At 36.0% G+C, this 21,754-nt stretch overlaps 1 protein-coding gene across 2 annotated transcripts; it reads left to right on the top strand.

Annotated features, from left to right (window-relative positions):
- Positions 1 to 2,793: 2,793 nt before the first annotated feature.
- Positions 2,794 to 21,754, top strand: LOC131802642 (uncharacterized). 2 transcript variants are annotated; one of them, XM_059123026.1, is made up of 6 exons: positions 2,794 to 3,095; positions 3,177 to 3,789; positions 15,197 to 15,629; positions 15,696 to 15,874; positions 21,179 to 21,363; positions 21,422 to 21,558. In XM_059123026.1, exons 1-5 carry the CDS (start codon positions 2,918 to 2,920, stop codon positions 21,360 to 21,362), a joined length of 1,587 nt encoding a protein of 528 aa, XP_058979009.1. In that variant the 5' UTR covers positions 2,794 to 2,917; the 3' UTR covers position 21,363; positions 21,422 to 21,558. The 2 variants fall into 2 exon arrangements, with proteins under 2 accessions (XP_058979009.1, XP_058979008.1); XM_059123025.1 differs by having other exon boundaries at positions 2,799 to 3,095; positions 21,179 to 21,333; positions 21,422 to 21,754.

The raw sequence follows: 21,754 nt of genomic DNA, 5'->3' as shown, positions 1-21,754 counted from the left end.
TAATCCCATGATGGTAACGTTTACCGGGGTATAAGGCAGGCAGCAAGGGAACTGATGAGGATTAGTGGCTCTTTCCGAAACCAAGGTATTCCCTGCCTTACCCCCTGGTGGGCATTACAATCTTTTTGCACTAATAAACAAACGTTGTTTTTATAAAAACAACAATAATGGGATTAAGCCTAACTATTTAGAAAACAACAGCTTCCATAGTCGGAAATATATCCAAATCTGAATCAATCTCGACAAACTTGGTCGAAAAACTTTTTTAAGGCAGGGTACAATATGGATTTGGGGGACATATATACAATTTTTGGTGAAATCTGTTATAATTTGGATATAGCTCCCACATATATCTTCGTTCGATTTCCCGTATATTGTTCGCCAAATGGGATTAATGAGATTAATTTTCGCCTAAAATCAAATATGTCAAATTTGTGAAATCGGTTTATTGGAAATCGATTAAGATATAGCTTTCATAGGCTCGTTTCAACCGAATTCATATTTAAACCGCTCCAAAGCCTTAATATGAACGTTTGATTTTTACAGCTGACTATACTAGGTATTCAAAGTGGTGTTGGGTATCATAAAGTCGGCACCGCCCGTCTTTTGTCATTCCTTACTGGCTCATTTTTCTTTTTAGCTCCCATCGAGTATTCAGTTATAAGAGACAACAATAGGTCTTCTTATTAAGATCACTCAGTAGGCGATTTCGGGCCTTGACAGTCGTTTGTTATCAAAAGTTTTGTTCGAATTGGCAGCAAAAAATAGTATAAAAGGTCACTACCATACTATATTTGGTATATAATGTTTGCCATTCTGCTTGTAACTTTTCAAATTAAGCATTTTATTTATACCTGTATTCTTTATCAGCATTACATTCAATTTTGATTTAGTCATGTCCTTCGATCTGTTTGCCTATTCGTCTGTGGAAATCACTCTAGCTTCCGAGCGAAATGCAGTAGGTATATAAAAGTTTACTGAGATGTGTTCTGGGTGTTGATGTAAGCACATGATTTCATGACTTTACTTACCTAATTTTACCAAGATGTAATCCACATTTTTTTTTATTATCTGTGTGCCTATCCTTTAACTTTTTAACAATTTTACTCGTTATTTGTCTCACAAAAAAATAATTTCATTATATTTTTGTTACAATAACAAAAATCGTATTGAAAAATTTCCAATCGTTTGGATTTTCTTATACCCTTCACTATACTAGTGATTGTAAAGAAACTCTGTAACTCTTCCAAATACTTAGTTTAGACCTTACAATGTGTATATATTCTTGATCGGCGTAAAATTCTAAGTTGATATATCACTGCACTATATCTTTCGGACTAACTGAGGTAGGAAACATTTTCAAGTAGCCCCCATATAACTGCACCTCCTGATGTTCCGTATTTTGAAGATTTTATCCACATTTCCAAAGTTCGCTACGTAGAGCTTGTAATGGTTTCTATCACCTCCTTTTATCCCCTTATATCGATACCTCCGAATATATGATACTTTAGCCACATTTTTTAGCAAACATATTTAATATTTGGTATTTGCATCTTTCAATAGATAAATACTTCTGTAGCAGGAAATTGCTATTTATTTCAATATTGAAAAAAATGAAAAAAATAAAACTCGCAAAGTTTTCTCTCATGACCAACAAGTAAAAAAGCTGTAAGTTCGGCCGGGCTGAACTTTGAATACCCTCCACCATTTGGTACGAATTTGGCAATTTTCAAAAAATAAAATCCGTTACAAATTCTGTTAAAAACTTGAAAAATACCGAATGTAGCCGTTCTATTAGGGTCTATACGACAACGTGCTATTATACAATATTCAAATGCGAAACTTGAAAAGAAGATAGGTGAACAATGCAGCTAAAATCTTTAAAATTCCGAATATAGGGAGGTACTATTATATGGAGCTATACCAAAACGTGGACCTACACAAATAATAGGCTGTAGTATCTATTACGAACTTCAAACCAAATTTGAAAGAATTTTGGTAAAAATTCATAAAAATACCGAATATCGGGAGATACCGTTATATGGGGGCTATACGAAGACGTCGGGAGGTGACGTTATATAAGGGCTAAACGAAAGCATGGAGCTGTACGGACAATTTTCTGTCAGAGGCTGTAGTATCTATTGCGAACTTCAAATACCAAATTTGAAATAATTCCGGTAATAATGTCGCTAAAATCATCAAAATACCGAATATCGGGAGATGCCGTTATATAGGGCTATACTAAAACTAGTTCCACGTTGCTTATTTTTAATACCATGACCTATTTTCATGCCAAGAGTCCTGCAGACATAATATACATTTGAGTAAATTTTTATCTACTTCATTTTGTTTAGAAGTTAGAATGATTTCCACAGACGGACAGACGAACAGATATCGCTAAATCGACATAGAAATGACAAACATAATATACCCTCCATACTGTGGTGGAGGGTATAAAAATCAAAAGTTGAACATTGACCTTGAATTTCTTTTGTAACGACTTTTGATAATTTTAAAATTTTCAGATATTGGATTAACTGTCGAATTTTTATTCGAACAAAGCATCCTTATACCTTCAGATACAGAGTTATACACTTACAAAAAAATTAAAAAAAAATCACATTTTCATACCGCCTAATGTCGGATTCTAGTACTAAAATAATCGCATTATAATTTTCTACTATAAATGGCTTGAAACACTGTGGGACATTTTATTCACACAGCTCTATTTGATGTCATTGTTGGACACAAACAATTTAACGCTTCGTGAAGTTGTTCGTGTAACGCCGGTTGTTGGTGATTATCACCTGTGATTTGAAGAACAGGCTAGCCAATGTCTTTGTTGGTGTTGCGTTGATGCGCTGAACAATTGCTCAGTTTGGTATTCACGGGCGATAAAGACGGTAATCGTTTCGATATGACGACGCAAAGCGGTGTCTTTATTTGTGCGATCGGATTGGGTATAATAGTGACATGTTATGCGACTATTCGGCCTTCAACTTCACTGCATCTGATGGAGGGCGAAGGCTTTGTGATTTATTTAGATGTTCCAAAGAATTTTGGTGCGATCAAGAACTGTTGGTTCAAATTCAGAGGTACATAATTGATACCAATTCCGATATTGATTTTTGTGATGTTTACCAAATAAAAATACATTGACGTTTATATATATGTAGGAAATGACAAGGAGAGGATCGATTTGAATGCCACCGAACCTATTGATACTTCTCGCGGAGAGCATATACTACCGTACGAAAATGATGTATGCGGTATACGAGTAATGGGCGTGACTGCAGCTTCTGCGGCCATTTGGACCCTTGAAATGGAAAACTATTTTGGCGATTATGAACAAGGTTCCGCAACCATTCAGATACTACCGTTTCAGAAAACAAAGTTCGATACTCGGGTCCAAATGGAATTCGGCAAGGGGACGATAAAATGTTCCAAACCTGACTCAGCTAAGCACTGCAAAATTGTGGATCTTTATTATGGAGAGACGTACCGTGATTGTCAACTCTATACAACTATACATCCGGGTAGTTCGTTCGAGTGTTATGTTTATAATTGGGGTCGCATGGAAGAGAGTTACGAACGCATTTTTGTCGACACTCTTAATGGGACACTTCCGAGTACAAATGCGACGTTAAACGAGAACAACAAAGCCATAACTATAAGCTGTGATTTTCAAAGCACTGTATATTCGTGTCAGGCTGAAAAGCCAGATCGTAAAACCGAACTGTTGATTATGGATGGTGTATATAACGGCTACTATTCCGCTGCTCAAACGATGTAAGTTAATATTGAAATTAAATTTCCAAAACTTGGTTCACACAACAGCCTGCCTGTAAAAAATCAAATGCCTACCCAAGGTGTATACATAAGCATACTTACTTCTGGACTGATTACGTGAAATATCCATTTAAATTGGGCAACATGGTCATCAAACGAAAAAAGAGTCAAAAATACGATAAGTTGGCGATGTAGTATTTTTATACCCTACACCACAAGGTGGTCAGGGTATTATGTCTTTGTGCATTTGTTTGTAACAGGCAAAAGGAAACGAGATAGACCCATAGTTCCTTTTGATGATCTGCATAGAATCACTTTCTGAGTTGATTTATGCATGTCAGTCCGTCTGTCCGTCCGTCTGTCCATGTATTCTTGTGAACAAAATGCAGGTCGCATTTATTATCCGGTTGAGATGAAATTTTGCATAGATCATTTGTTTGGCCCAAGGACGAACCCTATTGAAATTGGAGATAATCGGTAAAAATTTAGATATAGCTCCCATATATATCTTCGTCCAATTTGCCTTTTATTGTGCACCAAACGTGTAATATCGAATAGTATGGAATTTTGCACATACAACCAAATTAGGCCTGAAAATAAGTATGCCAAATTTTATCGAAATCGGTTCAGATATAGCTATAGCTCCCATATATACTGTTCATCCGATTTGTTATTTTTGTCCTCCGCAGCCGTAATATGCACTCTGTAACAACAATATTTGGGGAAATATATCAAATGCAGCTCAGAAATACCTATGCTAAATTTTATCGAGATCGGTTCAGATTTGGATATAGCTCCCACATATAACTTCGTCCGATTTACCATTTATTGTGCACCAAACGTCTAATATTTGTCCAAATGGGTTGGAATTTGGCATATAAGACCGAATTTAGTCTAGAAGGTAGAAGAGGTTTGGTGAAGATCGGTTCAGATATAGTTATAGCTCCCATATATATTGTTCATCCGATTTATTGTATTTGTTACCCACAGCCGTAATATGCACTCCGTAACAACGATATTCAGGGAAATATATCAAATACAGCTCAGAAATATCTTTGCCAAATTTTATCGAGATCGGTTCAGATTTGGATATAGTTCCCATATATTTTTTTATCTGATTTCAAATTAATTTAGCACCAAATGGGCAATACAAGTCCGAATTTAAAAGATACAAATGCTTCGGCATATTTAGTCCTTTGAATTTTAAATTATAATTATAATCATAGCGTGTATGATTGAATTCTCCCATAAAAACTTTTAATTATTAAGTGGAGCTCAACTAAATTAGCAAAGTGGTGTAGGATATCATAAAATCGGCCCCGTCCGACTTTAGGACTTTCTTTACTGGTTATATCCACAACAGTAGCACAGTGTGTTTGACTAGGAGATTATGAGTTCAATGCCGGCAACGGACAAAATAATGGAAATAGGTATTTCTACATTTTTGCGGCCAAAGAAGAACTACTAATAGGATTTCTTGCTGAGAAGTTATATCCAAATCTTAACCAATTATCGCTAATTTCAATAAGGTTTATCAGTAGCTTGGGGTTTCAAAAAACCGAACACCAATCTATACCTTATAAAGAAAGTCGTGTTAGTTACACTATTTATAACTCAAGAAAATTGGTAAGGAAGTAGCTTAAAACCAGGAGGCGGATATACGATACTATTTTTCCCGTAAAGGTAGTCAACATTAAATTCAATGTATTGATCAAACGGAGGTAGAAACCTGAAATTTGGAATAAAGGTCGCTGGTGGAGCGTAGAAACTAAAAATGTACAAATAGTACTAAAGCAGCATCATATTTCATACCATTGTGTGAACCGATAAAGCTAAAATGCAGACATTTGGTATTAGAATTATGTAGAGAAACAAGGTTTTATAGAAGGAGGCCGTTTCTGAAATGGGTACTAATCATAAGATCGGTACTAAATTATACTAAATATGGTACATGGATTAGGGTGAACGGATGGAGCTGGAAATTTGATATTGGGGTCACTGTTAGTGTGATGTGTTTGTAGATTTGAAGGTGATTTCGGAAATAGCTACTAAAACGTTCCAAAAGTACTAAATGGTACTAAATTTGGTATATGAGGAAGGGATAGGTTCATATGTGTAGGTGGATTTTGAAAAATGTACTAAAAAGTACTAATGGAAGTAGGGTTGATATAAGGAGGTGGTTTTGGAAACGTGTATTAAATGCAAGAACAGCAGTAAATGATACTACATTTGGTAAAGAGCTATTTGTACAAAGGTTTTTGAAATTTATTATATGAACTGTATGAATATTTTTGATGTGTATTGAAATTGCATCATTGTGTAAAGAAAACATTTTTATATAAAAGTATCTGAATTCAAACGTGTTCCTCTTTAAAACACAAATACCGTATGGAGAATCCCGTTAAATGGGGCCATACCAAAACGGGAACTTATATAGACCATATTATACTATAAGGATTGTTATCCACTTCGAGTCTTAAATACCAAATTTGAAACATTTTCGTGGGTAAATGTGACTAGGATTATAAAAATACCGAATATCGGTTGGTATCGTATATTTGCCCCATAGGAGAACGAGATATTCAATGTTCTGCCACCGGTGCTAAAACCAATTGCGAACTACAAATATCATTTTTTATAAAAATCCGTGGAAAAATGTGGCAAAAATCATTAAAATATCGAATATCGGGAGTTACCGTTATATGGCGGCTATACCAAAACCGATAACAACAATCCTAGACATAATACAAATTGTTGTGCCAAACTTCTACGTGAAATAATGTGGGCTGTATCGTGATTTCAACAGACAGACATCGACTTAGAATTTTAAGCTGATTATGAATGTATATACTTTATGGGGCCTACGACGAATATTTAGGGTGTTAATAATGTAATGACAAAGTTATTTTACCCTCCTCTTCAAGGTGAAGTGTATAAAAACTGGAATTACAATTAGAATAATCGAAATGCAACTGAAATAATTCGAACTACGATCAAAATTTTCGAATTAAAAAATTAATGTTAATGTTATAATAGAAAAAGTTGTATGTGTAGAAGCTTCCAAAAGTGTTAGTTTTCAAATCGAAATAATAATTTTATACCCAACAAAGTATATATATTCTTGATCAGCGTAAAATTCTAAGCCCTGTCCGTATGTTGTAATCACGCTAGAGTCTGCAGGCAGATCAAGTTAGAAGATTGGTATTTCCAGAATTTTTGCGACATTATTCAACGGAATTACTTATTTAAAGTTCGTAATGGGTACTACAGCCCATGACAAAAAATTACTTATCCATCACCTCGTCTTCGTATAGCCCCCATATAAAGGGGGTTATTTGAACTGTATTTTTCTACGTATTATACCCTACACCACAAGGTGGTCAGGGTATTATGTCTTTGTGCATTTGTTTGTAACAGGCAAAAGGAAACGAGATAGACCCATAGTTCCTTTTGTTGATCTGCATAGAATCACTTTCTGAGTTGATTTATGCATGTCAGTCCGTCTGTCCATGTATTCTTGTGATTATCCGATTGAGATGAAATTTTGCAAACAACATTTGTTTGGCCCAAGGACGAACCCTATTGAAATTGGAGATAATCGGTAAAAATTTAGATATAGCTCCCATATATATCTTCGTCCGATTTCGTTTTTATTGTGCACCAAACGTGTAATATCAGCCCGAATATTATGGAATTTTGCACATACAACCAAATTAGGCCTGAAAATAAGTATGCCAAATTTTATCGAAATCGGTTCAGATATAGCTATAGCTCCCATATATATTGTTCATCCGATTTGTTAGTTTTGTCCTCCGCAGCCGTAATATGCACTCCGTAACAACGATATTCAGGGAAATATATCAAATACAGCTCAGAAATATCTTTGCCAAATTTTATCGAGATCGGTTCAGATTTGGATATAGTTCCCATATATATTTTTATCCGATTAAAAATTAATTTCGCACCAAATGGGCAATACAAGTCCGAATTTAAAAGATACAAATGCTTCGGCATATTTAGTCCTTTGAATTTTAAATTATAATTATAATCATATCGTGTATGAAAAACTTTTAATTGTTAAGTGGAGCTCAACTAAATTAGCAAAGTGGTGTAGGGTATCATAAAATCGGTCCCGCCCAACTTTAGGACTTTCTTTACTGGTTTTTGTTGACATTGTTCAAGATCCCTCCAAATGGTGGGTTTTTTTTTTTTTTTAATTGTTCTTTAATAACATTCTCATTTGTTGTCTTATCGCATAATTTATTATTAATTGTTTACAGAGTTATTGAGATTCGTGTACCAAGTCCATTTCAGTAAAGTCTGCACTTCAAGTTCATTTGGGAATTGTCTGCGTTGTTTAGATCTATTGTTTGTTATATTGATTGCCCAATTCATTTCACGTTTTCATTGTTAAGGTAAAACTGCAACATAGATTTAATAAAGTTTCCTAATTAACACACAATAAGGGCGCCGACGAGATTATTATTTCATTTTCAGATATGTTTATTTCAGGTGTTAATGTAGTCGTCACTGCGTTTCAGCCCTGAAATTATGTTTGGAAAAGATTGCATTGCAACAATTTCAAACTCGTACACATGCCTCTTTGGGCTTTACTAGTATTCAGTGTTAATGACATTGCAGAATATTTACTTTTCTCACTTTTGACGTATGTTTAACGAATTAAACTAACAACAACATTTTGTAATGTGATCAATGTTGTAAAAAGTTAGACACAAAATCGTCGAAATTTGTTGACGAATAATTTCGGTTTTACATTAAAAATATAATTTATGGTCGTTCTTGTAGAACGAGCTACAAAGTTCTAGAGGTTACCTTAGTTTATTGTTTTGGAATATTTTCCTCAAAAGTTATTTAAAGAGCCTCCTTTTCTAACCAAATGGGCGATCGTAAGGTGATGGGAGCATCACCAAAAAAACTAATAAGTATATGGACAGTATCGCCAAAAGATTAACACACTTAAAGAGAAATTTCAAATGTATTTTATGAACAATTAAATATTTTTCGTAAAAATGTACTATTTTGTACATTGCCCACTGTTATGGTGCGAAATAATGGGGCGAAACTGTTGCTTTGCCTTCATTAGAAGAGTGTTGGTGTTTATTTGTTTTAATGCCGTAGTATTCTTTTCTTGTTATACCCTCCACCATAGTATGGAGGGTATATTAAGTTTGTCATTCTGTTTGTAACACCTCGAAATGTACATTTTAGACCCCACAAAGTATAAATATTTTTGATCTGCAGGTCCACGTCTTCATATAGCCCCCTTATAAAGGTACCTCTCGGTATTCGGTATTTTGATGATTTTAGCGACATTATTTACCGGAATTGTTTCAAATTTAGTAGTTGAAGTTTTAATGGATATTACAGCCTATGACAGGAGATTGTCTGTGCAGATCCACATTTTGGTATATGGGGGCTATAGTACCTAGTAACATGCTAGTTTCGCATTTGTACATTTTAATGGCTTATGACAAAAATTGCCTATGCAGGTCAACGTTGTAGTTTAGACACTAATATGACGGCTGCATTTGATATTTTTAAGATTTTAACAGAATTTTTAACGGATTTTTTTTTGAAAATTGCCAAATTCGTTCCAAATGGTGGAGGGTATTCAAAGTTCGGCCCGGCAGAACTTAAGGTTTTTTACTTGTTTCAAATGGTTTGGTCGGATCTTAGTGTTGTTTTGTAAAAATTATGTATATATGATGTTATATCTTGTACAATTGGGATCGGAAGGGGGTTTAGCCGGTTCACATTCAGGTATTCTCCATGTAACTGTAATTTTCGCACTTGTGTTGAAGTTTAATACATACACATTTGACATTTTGTGCTTGTAATAGTTAGAATTTTTTATTGGAAAAAATATATCGGTAATAAAAGGTCAATTTCTAATTTTTATGTGTTGAAAAATGAAATGCTTGTATCTTTTGTATTACACCCATTAATAAAGATATGCTTCATGTCAAAATATCGATAAGGTAAAAGCTTATTGTTTGTGTTGAATATTCATATTTTCACAGCAAACTGCAAACATTACACATTATAAGGTGACAACAACTCCCTAACAGATCGAGAGATCAGTTCTATTTTTGGGAACTGTCAATTTCTTTGATAAATGTTTACACAAAGAAATGACAATTTGCCGATTAGTATAATAGTGTCAAAACAAATGACACGACCTAAAATCGAAAAATACAAAGTACAAATATAAAGCGAATGTATTCATTGTATACGGTAATTAGAATACGATACATTTTCCGCATTTGTCAGATAGATGATAGATAGACCTATAACTTTGTGTAGCTTTTTAATATCGAACTTCGAACCAACACAGCTTCCGTTGGAGTCTACAAAATTTGATTTACATTCAACAATAATAGGGAGAAATGAAGGCTTGCCTATCTGTTTCCTTCCCAAAATGTAAGACTTTCGAACATTTCGTACTGTCTGTGCACTTTTTGGTATAAGCTAAGTTTTGAGGTACTTGTCAATGTCAAATGTAAGCCTGTAGTGAGATTCTCTAGCTACAAGCCCAGTTACCGACCAATTTTGGTATCTTTAAACGGAACATTTTCGGTTAAAAAATAAAATAAAAGTGAAGAACATTGTTTCTGTCGGTAGGAATTAGCGACTATTTTATTTTCGCCCCTAGCTTACCGGCAATAGAAAAATTGCTCGGTACATCATACATTAAATTACGGCCGTGTCTCTGAAAAATATATTATTATTTTCGAAATACAAAAAGTAGGACGATACGTGAATCCATATCGACATCTGAAAGATGTGGTCTGTAGTGCGATTCTCTAATAAGTTATGAAATAACAACAATTATCAAATAATTGTCGTTAATTTATTAGAGAATCGCACTAAAGACCACATCTTTTAGATATCGATATGGATTCACGTATCGTCATATTTTATGTATTTCGAAGATTTCGAAGATGTACTGATAGGACGACAGGATATTTGTATTATTTTGAATTATGTACAGGGTGAGATAAAAAAACTGCAACAAAGTCAAACGCCATGCAAACAAAAAAATGTTGGAAATAGCATCAAATTTAGAATAAGTTTAGAATTGGTCACCTTTGGCACGAATTATGCCCTTCAAACGGCCAATGAAACCTTCACACGCTGCCCCAATGTTGCTCTGCGGTATTTTGGTCCATTGCCGGCGAAACGCTTGCTTGAGGTATTTTTTAGTGCCAACCTTGTTTTCTAAAATACTCCAGACACAATAGTCCAAGGGATTGGTATCCGGAGATTTTGGTGGCCATTGTGCGCTGGAAATGAAGCGAGGAATCTTGTTTTGTAACCATTCTTGGGTGGCGCGTGCTGAGTGCGATGGTGCTGAGTCCTGTTGGAATGTCCAAGGCCTGCGGCCAAAAAGTTTGCGTGCCCAAGGCTTTAATACACCCTCCAGAATATTTTCGCGATAATATTCGGCATTTATTCTGATGCCACGGTCGATTAATACGACCGAAGAGCGATGGCGACCCACACCACCCCCATGGCCGGCACTTGAGTTCTGGAGGCCAACTGAAGGTGCACATTTTCCGCTGAAGTCTTTGGAAGGTAATCACGATCATTTTGTTTGTTTACAAACTACTGGACGAACTACTACGAAAGTTTTCTCATCGGAGAAAACTAAATTCGGCAATCCACCACTTTCGGCCAAGAGAAGCAACTTTTAGCTCTTTTGAGTCTATTTTCTTTCTTTTGAAGTGTATGTTCTTGCACTTGGAATTTCAATGGCTTTACCCCGAGCTCATTTTTCAATATTTTCCGAATGAGATATTGTGATATGTTCAGCTCACGAGCCATTTTTCGGCCACTGCGACGCGGGTTTCGATGAAGTCGCTTGTTAACTTTTCGAACCATTTCTGCTGATGTTGCTGTTTTCTTCCATCCACTTCCTTGACGTCGGGCTACGCTGCCAGTATCACGGTAACGAGCGATGGTGAAATCACACCATCACGCTTTTATTCTATCACGAATAACTTTTTTTCTTGAAAATTCTCAATTAAATGCTTTAGTACGCTTGTTAATAGTATAATGAGCTGTCACTGGAATAATTTTAACAGCTGTCGGACGAGTGGCTTAGAAATGACAGCAGTCTGAAGAGTTTTTGGAAAATTTGTTGCGTGCAACCGAAAATGCTTTTGTAACAAGAAACCCGACAAGATTTTTGCTCCTGCTGGCTGCAGCCGCCTTCACCATTGGGTAAAAAAATAATTTTTGTATAAAAGTATCTGAATTCAAAAGTGTTCCATTTTAAACTACAAGTACCGTAAGGACCGTTTGGATAATGCTGTTAAACTTTTCGAAAAAATCAAAAAGTGGGCGAGGCCGTTCTATGGGGCTATACCAAAACGGGAAGCTATATAGACAATTTTATACTTCAAGGATTGTTATCTACCAAATCTTTTGAAATACTAAATTTGAAACAGTTTCGTGGGTAATTATCAAAATACCGTGGACCCCATATAACGGTACCTAAAATCACCAAAATATTGAATATAGTGATTTTGGTGATTTTAGCGACATTATTCACCGGAATTCTTTCAAATTTGGTACTTGAAGTTCAAAATAGATTCTACAGCCTAAGACAGAAAATTCTCTGTGCAGTTCCACGCCTTCGTATAGCCCCCATATAACGGTACCTCCCGATATTCGATATTTTGATGATTTTAGGGACATTATTCACCGGAACTGTTTCCAATTTCGTATTTAAAGATCGTTATTGGCACTACAGTCTGTGACAAGAAATTGCGTATGTAGGTCCTAGTCTTCGTATAGCCCCCATATAACGCTTTTCATATAAACAGTATTTTTCGACGAAATTTTCATAATATGGTGGAGGCCGAACATAGCTGCTTCTTTACTTGTTATTCATGAAATTGACTACTTTTTTGTTTATTCTTGAGCCTAGTAAGTATTGCGAGAGCGTAAGAGTTCGAGTTTATTGTTGCTTGGACAAATTAATATGTCTCCATCCATCTTAGAAAGCTCTATTAGGTAGGAATTCTTTTTTTTTTGCGTTACACAAGCCGGACTTAGTTAAGTTAAGAGTTATCAGAGCAAATAACTCACCAAATCAAATAATTATTCTGGTGTTAATGTTTCAGTGTTTTCATTTCTTTTTTGTCTTTTATAACCGTGTTAGAGTTAAGTTTTAAGTATCGAGATGTCCATAAAAAATCTTAATTTTTTTTATATTTTAATATTTAAATATGGAATGCTAAGTTTGTTCAAGAGAGAAAGTAGGGTAGCGTCGTCTTTATGTGAGTGATCGTAGAAAGTGGGCCCTTATAATTATATTTGTCGTTAGGATCTGAGAGTCAAACCCCTTTGTTATTGGTGTACCGAGTGTTAATGTTAATTGTTCGTCCCCTAGGGCTACGGTGTAAGGGTTGGAACCTCCCTGAAGAAAAAGTGCACCCCTAAGCTTGGTGGTAAAACAAAGTAGCGCCACTGTAGGTGGCACGTAAAAATTTGTATCTAAACTTCGAAAAGTGCGTGATAAAGTGTGGCACTTAAGCGATCAGAACTTGAGCTTTATTTGTGGCTTAGCAATGATTAAAAAAATGGTTACAAAAATGTGAATTTCAAAAGTCGGGCAAAAGCTATAAAAGTAATGAAAGTTACTTAATATGATACCATTGCCAATGAGTAATCCAGAAGAAAAAGAAATCTAGGCTTTTGAATTTGTGACGAAAATAATTAGGAAATTCGAAATACAATTACCTATAAGTTCTAAGACGTAAATGTAGTACCATTAATATTGAGCGCTCTGAAAGATTTGGAGATCTAAACTGTTGGGTTTTCAAAAATTGGAAAAGAAGGTAAGTAATAAATAGCGTACGATTGGTATTGAAAGATAGAGAAGAAGTAGATCTTAACATTTCTAACAATATACAGGGTTGCCCATATTCGACGGACCTTTGGGCCCATTCCAATCGACGAGGCTTGTCCACAGGCAACATTCTTTGCGTCAATTGAATTTTATACGGGAACAAATGAAAATCAATGCGAATAATCCATTGTAAAGTGGACCAAGCCATGCCCAACTGCTGAGAACGGCGTTTTTGGGATGTTCTTGGGGTCCTCTCAACACTGGCTCGTACGGCAGCGATATTCTCGGCCGATCGCCTTGGTCGATTTTTATATGGCCTCTTCGGATTAGAAAGAGCCTTACCAGTCGAAAATTTTTCGTATAAACGCTTAATGGTGTTTTTAGAAGGCGCACTTCTCACATTTTTTAATGTTTTAAAAGCACGTTGAGTTTTCACAATTGACTTCTTGTAAATTTCAACTATCTCAGAGCGCTCGCGTGGCGTGTATTTGTTCATGGTAAAAATCTGCTTGGACTGACGCTTCAAACGCGGTATGTCATTAAGCGATATGACATCTCTGTCAAAAGTTATTGCGTTGCCAGATGGGTCCGTCGAATATGGGCAACCCTGTAAATGTATGACTCATAATAGGCACCCCGACGTATCGGCTAAACTAGAATTTTAATATTTTGCACGAGTGTTACTCTTTGTGTGCGATCAGACTGGCTTTTCACCTAATCGAACTAGAAGGGTACAAAAAACACTAAATAGGGGCAACATGATGCGGCATCCGTTAAAGCTAAAAGTGCTAAGTTTAGAATGGCGATCTTTTTTAGGTTAAAGGGGGGATATAAGGTATAAAAAGTCCTAAAGGATACAATAAGGACCGGAAATACATAAAAATCATCATTGAGTGATTGAAAAGAGCTAGAATTTTGAAATTGAATAAGTCGATCGAAAACTAAACGAAGACAGCCACTCTAAGTCGAGTTAAATTGGGTCTCTTTAACGATTTTCTACTAAATTGAGATTGTATTTGATCGATTAATGAGTATGAAATTCCAAAATATATAAAAATTATCTAGAATATTTCTCAACATAAATGAGTACGAATTTTGTGTTTTTTTGTTTTATGATTTCTTGAAAGAAAATAGTGTAGAAGATGGGTAAACCGTGTGCCAATAATATTAATTTTAGGTATAGATTGTGCAAATTGTCTTCAGCATTATACGATAATTTCATGGTTTCTGCACCACTCGTCATCTGTTCCTTCGAGTAAAAGTCAGAAATATACTTTTGCAGAAACCCAAAATGAATTACTATCGAGCTGGAACGAAATAATTCTTTCGATTGCCTTAGAAAAACAGGTCATAACGATTTGTTTTCTTTAATTGAATTAACATATTTGTAAGACACGATTTCATTTTGGATAGCCCTAAATGAGTGAGTTTCGCTTTACGTTGTGGGAGCATTGCCACATGGGGTCTTTATCGAAACATTGTATAGTCCGTGCCTTTAAGATATCATAAATATTTCATATTTCTTTCTAGAACTACAAAATCCAAGTGTGAGTTGGAAATTCCAAAACCTCTTAAAGATTCTGACAGTGGCCTTTGGAGAATTATGAGTTACAGCACCTCTGGCATACCGAAGGGCTGTCTATTTTATGTTGGCAAATCCAAATCCGACATTATACTCTCGGAATTGTCCAATATGCCACAGCTAACTACCGTGAAAGTCTATAAACCAGAGGATGGGGCCAAAAATGTGATTGAGGAACTTTCCTGCAATGTGCCATTTGAAATCCACGACTGTTACCTTAGGGATCCGAACAAAACAATTTATATACCTGAAAGTATACGCTTTGACAGCCAACGTCTGTATGGAAAATGCGCATTTTATAACATGCCTATCATTCAGGGCATCTGGTTATGTGGAGCTCGAGGTCGCGATTACGACAAGGAAGTAGTACAAAATATCGAGGTGAGTTCTAAAATATACTTGTATGTACATGTGTGCAAATACTTTTTTCAATTCCATTGCTTTTAGGTTATAACAAAGTCGAAATATGGCGAGACACTGACAGAAGTCGTGAAAGTAAAGCGTGGCGATGCAGCCGAGTTGATGTGCAAAAGTCCATTTGATGAACCCATATCCCATTGTGCTTTTATCGATCCAAATGGTGGTGTATTTTTAGTGGGGACGGTGAATAGTATAAAATCCAAAGGGTAAGTATCAACGCTTGCGTGCTAATTAGTCCTCAAACTTTTATGCTTTTTTATACCCTCCACCAAAAAAAGTGTGGAGGGTATATTAAGTTCGTCATTCCGTTTGTAACTCATCGAAACAATCATTTTAGACCCAACAAAGTATATATTCTTAATCAGCGTAAAATTCTAAGACGATTTAGCCCTGTCCATCCGTCTGTCCGTCTGTTGTAATCACGCTACAGTCTAAACGAATTAAGATAGGAAGCTAAAATTTTGCGCAGATCTTTCTTTTGTCTGCAGGCAGGTCAAGTTCGAAGATGGGCTATATCGGTCCACGATATCGTATAGGCCCCATATAACGGTACCCCCCGATATTCGGTATTTTGATGATTTTACCCACATTTTTCAACCGAATTGTCTGAAAATCCACACAAGGAGTTCCTTGTGGGTACTTTATACCTCGGCAGAGAATTATCTATATAGGTCCACGATATCGTATATCCCCCATATAACGGTACCCCCACGGTATTCGGTATTTTGATGATTTTAGCCACATTTTTCAATGGAATTGTCTGAAATTCCACAAAAGGAGTCCCTTGTGGGAATTTTACCCCCTCAAAAAGAATTGTCTATATAGGTCCACGACATCGTATATCCCCCATATAACTGTACCCCCCGATATTCGGTATTTTGATTATGTTAGCCACACTTTTCAATGGAATTGTCTTAAAATCCACACAAGTAGTTCCTTGTGAGTACTTTACCCCCTGAGAGAGAATTGTCTATACAGGTCCACGATATCGTATATCCCCCATATAACGGTACTCCCCATATTCGGTATTTTGATGATTTTACCCACATTTTTCAACGAAATTGTCTGAAAATCCACACAAGGAGTACCTTATGGATAATTTATACCTCGGCAGAGAATTATCTATATAGGCCCACGATGTCGTAAAGCCACCATATATCGGTACCCTCCATATTCGGTATTTTGATATTTTTAGCCAAATTTTTCAACGGAATGGTTACAAGGGGTTCTTTGTACACAAGGGGTTCTTTGTGAGCACTTTACCCCCGACAGAGATTTCTCTATATAGGTTAACGATAACGTATAGCTACCATATAACGGTACCCCGCGATTTTCGGTATTTTGATGATTTTAGCCACATTTTCCAATCGAATTGTCTGAAAATCCACACAAGGAGTTCCTTATGAGCACTCTACCCTCTGAAACGGAATTATCTATATAGGTCCACAATATCGTATATCCCCCATATAACGGTACTCCCCTATATTCGGCATTTTGATGATTTTAGCCACTTTTTCCAATGAATTATCAGAAAATCCACACAAGGAGTTCCTGTGAGTACTTTACACCCAGAAATAGATTTGTCTTTATAGGACCACAATATCGTTTAAAAGAATTTTTAATGGATTTTATTTTTTTGAAAATTTTCTAATTCATTCCAAATGGTGGAGGGTATTCAAAGTTCGGCCCGGCCGAACTTACTACTTTTTTACTTGTTTATAAAATGGTTAGTCTTAAAGAACAATTCTCCCCGATTCTGTGGTTTTATTAATGTAAGAAGTAAGAAAAAATGTGTATTAAATCTCGGATTTTTTTCATTTCCAAGTGTTGATCTATCCATGCTTGCAACTCAAAGAAGGGAATTATTAGTTTGCTTTAGAGACAAAGTCTGTCTTGAAAGAATGCTGATGTTTTTGTATTTGAAAAATGGGAAGCTTAAAGTACATTTTTTAGGACCCTCATCGAGAAATGTGCAAAGATTGGCAATAACCGAACTGGAGTGGGTTCCCTTTATCAGTTCACAAGAAAATACATCTAAGGTAGATATTTCGGGGATTATATTTTTATTCTTATATCCTTATTCTTTCGTTCCAAATTTGGAAGTTTTGATAAATATATTTTTTTTAAATTATGGCATTTCCATCCAAGTATTTAGGGTTATGAGAATCATATTTAGATATAGAAAAGATTTGAAAATAAGTCGTAATACAACCATTCCGTATCTTTTTTACTGTGCCATTTGTTGTTTTTCAAATCGGGGCTATACAAAAACGAGTTTCTTGCCCAAAAAAATCCTAAATACCAAATTTTTTGTTGGGTTGGATTCCCTCAAAAACCTGGTTGGTGTTGTTGTATCTGGGATCTGCGTAAACATGGCCAATTGCATAAAAATATGATTATGAGCAAAATTTAGAGTCATAGCACAGTTGGACATTGAGAATAAGAATTTAATGCTGCTTAAAAATATACAGATTTTTATGTTCAACATCCTCACACAGAATGCAGCTGTTATCGGCATCATTGTTTTGTTCATATTTAGCAGCGATAGAGATATATATGGGGGTTTTTAGGGAATGTTCTATTTATAGAAGGACTATATAAACACCAAAAGAAAACCTCATATTTGTGGTCAACTCTCAGGATGTTTTCAATGTACAGGGTGAAATGAAAAAACTGCAACCAACTTCATTTCTAAGCCACTCATCCGACAGATGTTAAAATTGTTGCAGTGACAGCTCAATATATTGTTTAAAAGCGTACAAAAGCATTTTGGTGAGAATTTTCTGGAAAAAATTATTCGTGATGGAATTCAAGCGTGATAGCGTGATTTCTTTATATTTGGCTGGAAAACCCTAAGTGGCTATCGTTAGAGCACTCCAGCATTTAAATGTGAATAAATCTTTTGGGCCTCGTACCATCGCTCATTACCGTGATACTGGTAGCGTAGTCCGACGTCAAGGAAGTGGACGGAAGAAAACAGCAACATCAGCAGAAATGGTTCGAAAAGTAAAGAAGCGACTTGATCGAAACCCGCGTCGCAGTGGCCGAAAAATGGCTTGTGAGCTGAACATATTGCAATATTCTATTCGGGAAATATTGAAAAGTGAGCTCGGGGTAAAGCCATTGAAATTCCAAAAAGTGCAAGAACTTACACCGCAACGGAAAGAAAATAGACTCAAAAGAACTAAGGAGTTGCTTCGCTTAGCCGAAAGTGGTGAACTGCCGAATTTGGATGTCTCCGATGAGAAAATATTTGTTGTCCAGCAGTTTGTAAACAAACAAAATTATCGTGTTTACTTGCAAAGAGGTCAGCTTAAAATGTACACCTTCGGTTGGTCACCAGAACTCAAGCGCCGGCCATGGTGATAGTGTGGGTCGCCATAACAGCCGATGGTCGTTCTCCGCTCGTATTAATCGACCGTGGCATCAGAGTAAATGCCGAATATTTTCGCGAAAATATTCTGGAGGGGGTATTAAAGCCTTGGGCACTCAAACATTTTGGCCACAGACCTTGGACATTCCAACAGGACTCAGCACGCGCCACCCAAGAATGGTTACAAAATGATGTTCCTCGCTTCATTTCCAGCGCGCAATGGCCACCAAAATCTCCGGATACCAATCCTTTGGACTATTGTGCCTGTAGTATTTTGGAAAGCAAGGTTGGCACTAAAAAATACCAAAGTGTCGATCGATCAGGTGCTTCGCCGGGAATGGACCAGAATACCGCAGAGCAACATTCGGGCAGGATGTGACGGTTCCATTGGCCGTTTGAAGGCCATAATTTGTGCCAAAGGTGACCAATTCGAACAAATGTAAACTTAATCTAAAATTGGATGCTATTTCCGACATTTTTTGCTTTCATTCAATTAAAATTTAAAAAATGTAAAAAATATGGCGTTTCACTTTATTGCAGTTTTTATACCCTCCACCATGCTATGGAGGGTATATTAACTTTGTCATTCCGTTTGTAACTCCTCGAAGTACTCATGTCAGACCCAACAAAGTATATATATTCTTTATAAGCGTAAAATTCTAAGTCGATTTAGCGATGTCCGTCTGTCTGTATGTCTGTCTGTCTGTCTGTCTGTCTGTCTGTCCGTCTGTCTGTCTGTCTGTCTGTCCGTCTGTCCGTCTGTCTGTCCGTCTGTCTGTGTGTCTGTTGTAATCACGCTATCTTTCGAATGAATTGAGATAGATGGCTAAAATTTTGCACACATGTTTATTTTTCCAGTAGGCAGGTTAAGTTCGTAAATGGGCTATGTAGGTCCACGTTTTCATATAGCTCCCATATAACGGTAACCCCCCTATATTCGGTATTTTGATGATTTTAGCGACGTTATTCACCGGAATTGTTTCAAATTTGGTATTTGTAGTTCCAAATGGATACTACACCCTAAGATAGAAAATTGTCTGTGCAAGTCTATGTCTTCGTATAGCCCCCATATAACGGTACCTCCCGATATTCGGTATTTTGATGATTTTAGCGACATTATTCACGGGAATTGTTTCAAATCTGGTATTTGAAGTTCCAAATGGATACTACACCCTAAGACAGAAAATTGTCTTTGCAGGTCCACGTCTTCGTATAGCCCCAATATAACGGTACCTCCCTATATTCGGTATTTTGATGATTTTAGCGACGTTATTCACCGGAATTGTTTCAAATTTGCTATTTGAAGTTCCAAATGGATACTACACCCTAAGACTGAAAATTGTCTGTGCAGGTCCACGTCTTCGTATAGCCCCCATATAACGGCACCTCGCTATGTTCGGTATTTTGGTGATTTTAGCGACATTATTAACCGGAATTGTTTAAAATTTGGTATTTGAAGTTCGTTATGGGAACTACAGTCTGTGACAGAAAATTGTCGGTGCGGGTCCAGTTTCGAATTTGAATATGGTAATGGCTTATGACAAACAATGCATATGTATGTCCACGTCGTATAGACCCCAATATAACGGCTATATTCGGTATTTTTAAAATTTTAACAGAATTTTTTAAGGATTTTATTTTTTGAAAATTTCCAAATTCGTTGCAAATGGTGGAGGGTATTAAAAGTTCGGCCCGGCCGAACTTACTGCTTTTTAACTTGTTTTATCTCACCCTGTATGCAGTTTAGTTCCAATTTTAAAGGGATGTTGCTTTTTCCACGATTTATTAGCGATTGAATGAGAGACATTGCGAAATTTGGACCTAGAGCTTACAACTATGCATTGAAGGGAATGATATGAATGCAATAAAATCAAATATTTTCAGAACTATTCTTTTGGATTTAATACAATAATCCATATTCCAAAAAAAAAAGAAAAAAAAAAAGAAAAATTTTGAAATTAAAATAGTTAATAGACTTTTACTGACACTTGTTTACGTACAAAAATAAATGTGTATGTGGTTGTTGTTATGATTGTTGTACAACATTTGCTGTTACATGTATTATTCTACCATAAATGTTGCTAAAGCCTACTTTGTATTATTTCATATCATATTTTAATGATAATATTTTTTTCAGACGAATACAATATTATGGACGGGGGATAACTAAAGGCGATTGCGGCATTAAGATAACTGATATCAATCGAGACGATTACGGTCAATGGAAATGCCAGTTTATTATTCGGTCTGGCAATTTGAAGTCTTCATTTACAATGGAACTCAAGGAATTGGGTAGGCTCCGTTTCAAAAGAAAACTTTAAGGTTTAATGTTCTCCAGAACTGATTATTTCAATGCTGACAATTTCTCTTTGCCTTTCAGATACTGCCCATGCCACATCCGTCGGCTTAGCTATTGGTTTAACAGTTGTGTTAATACTTGTTGTGGGTGTAGTTATAGGAACGTTTATATATCGCCGACGCAACTTAAGTGCGCGCCATAATCTAGCATCGACAGATCCATTGGAACTTGCCGGCCCATCCTCCATTTCGCATGAGACCAGCTGAATATGGAACACTTTTTAAGTCATACCCATGTGTTCAATACGATCTCTTGTTATTATAAAATATTAAATTGTTTAAAATACAATGTAGAAGACATCCCGAAAAATTGGCTACGGCTAAAAATTTGCCATGAAATACATATGTAAAGTTA

This window comes from Musca domestica, unplaced genomic scaffold, assembly GCF_030504385.1.
Source record: "Musca domestica strain aabys unplaced genomic scaffold, Musca_domestica.polishedcontigs.V.1.1 22, whole genome shotgun sequence".
NCBI lineage: Eukaryota > Metazoa > Arthropoda > Insecta > Diptera > Muscidae > Musca > Musca domestica.
Note: the sequence above shows the minus strand (reverse complement) of the source record. Positions and strands in the feature narration are given on the sequence as shown.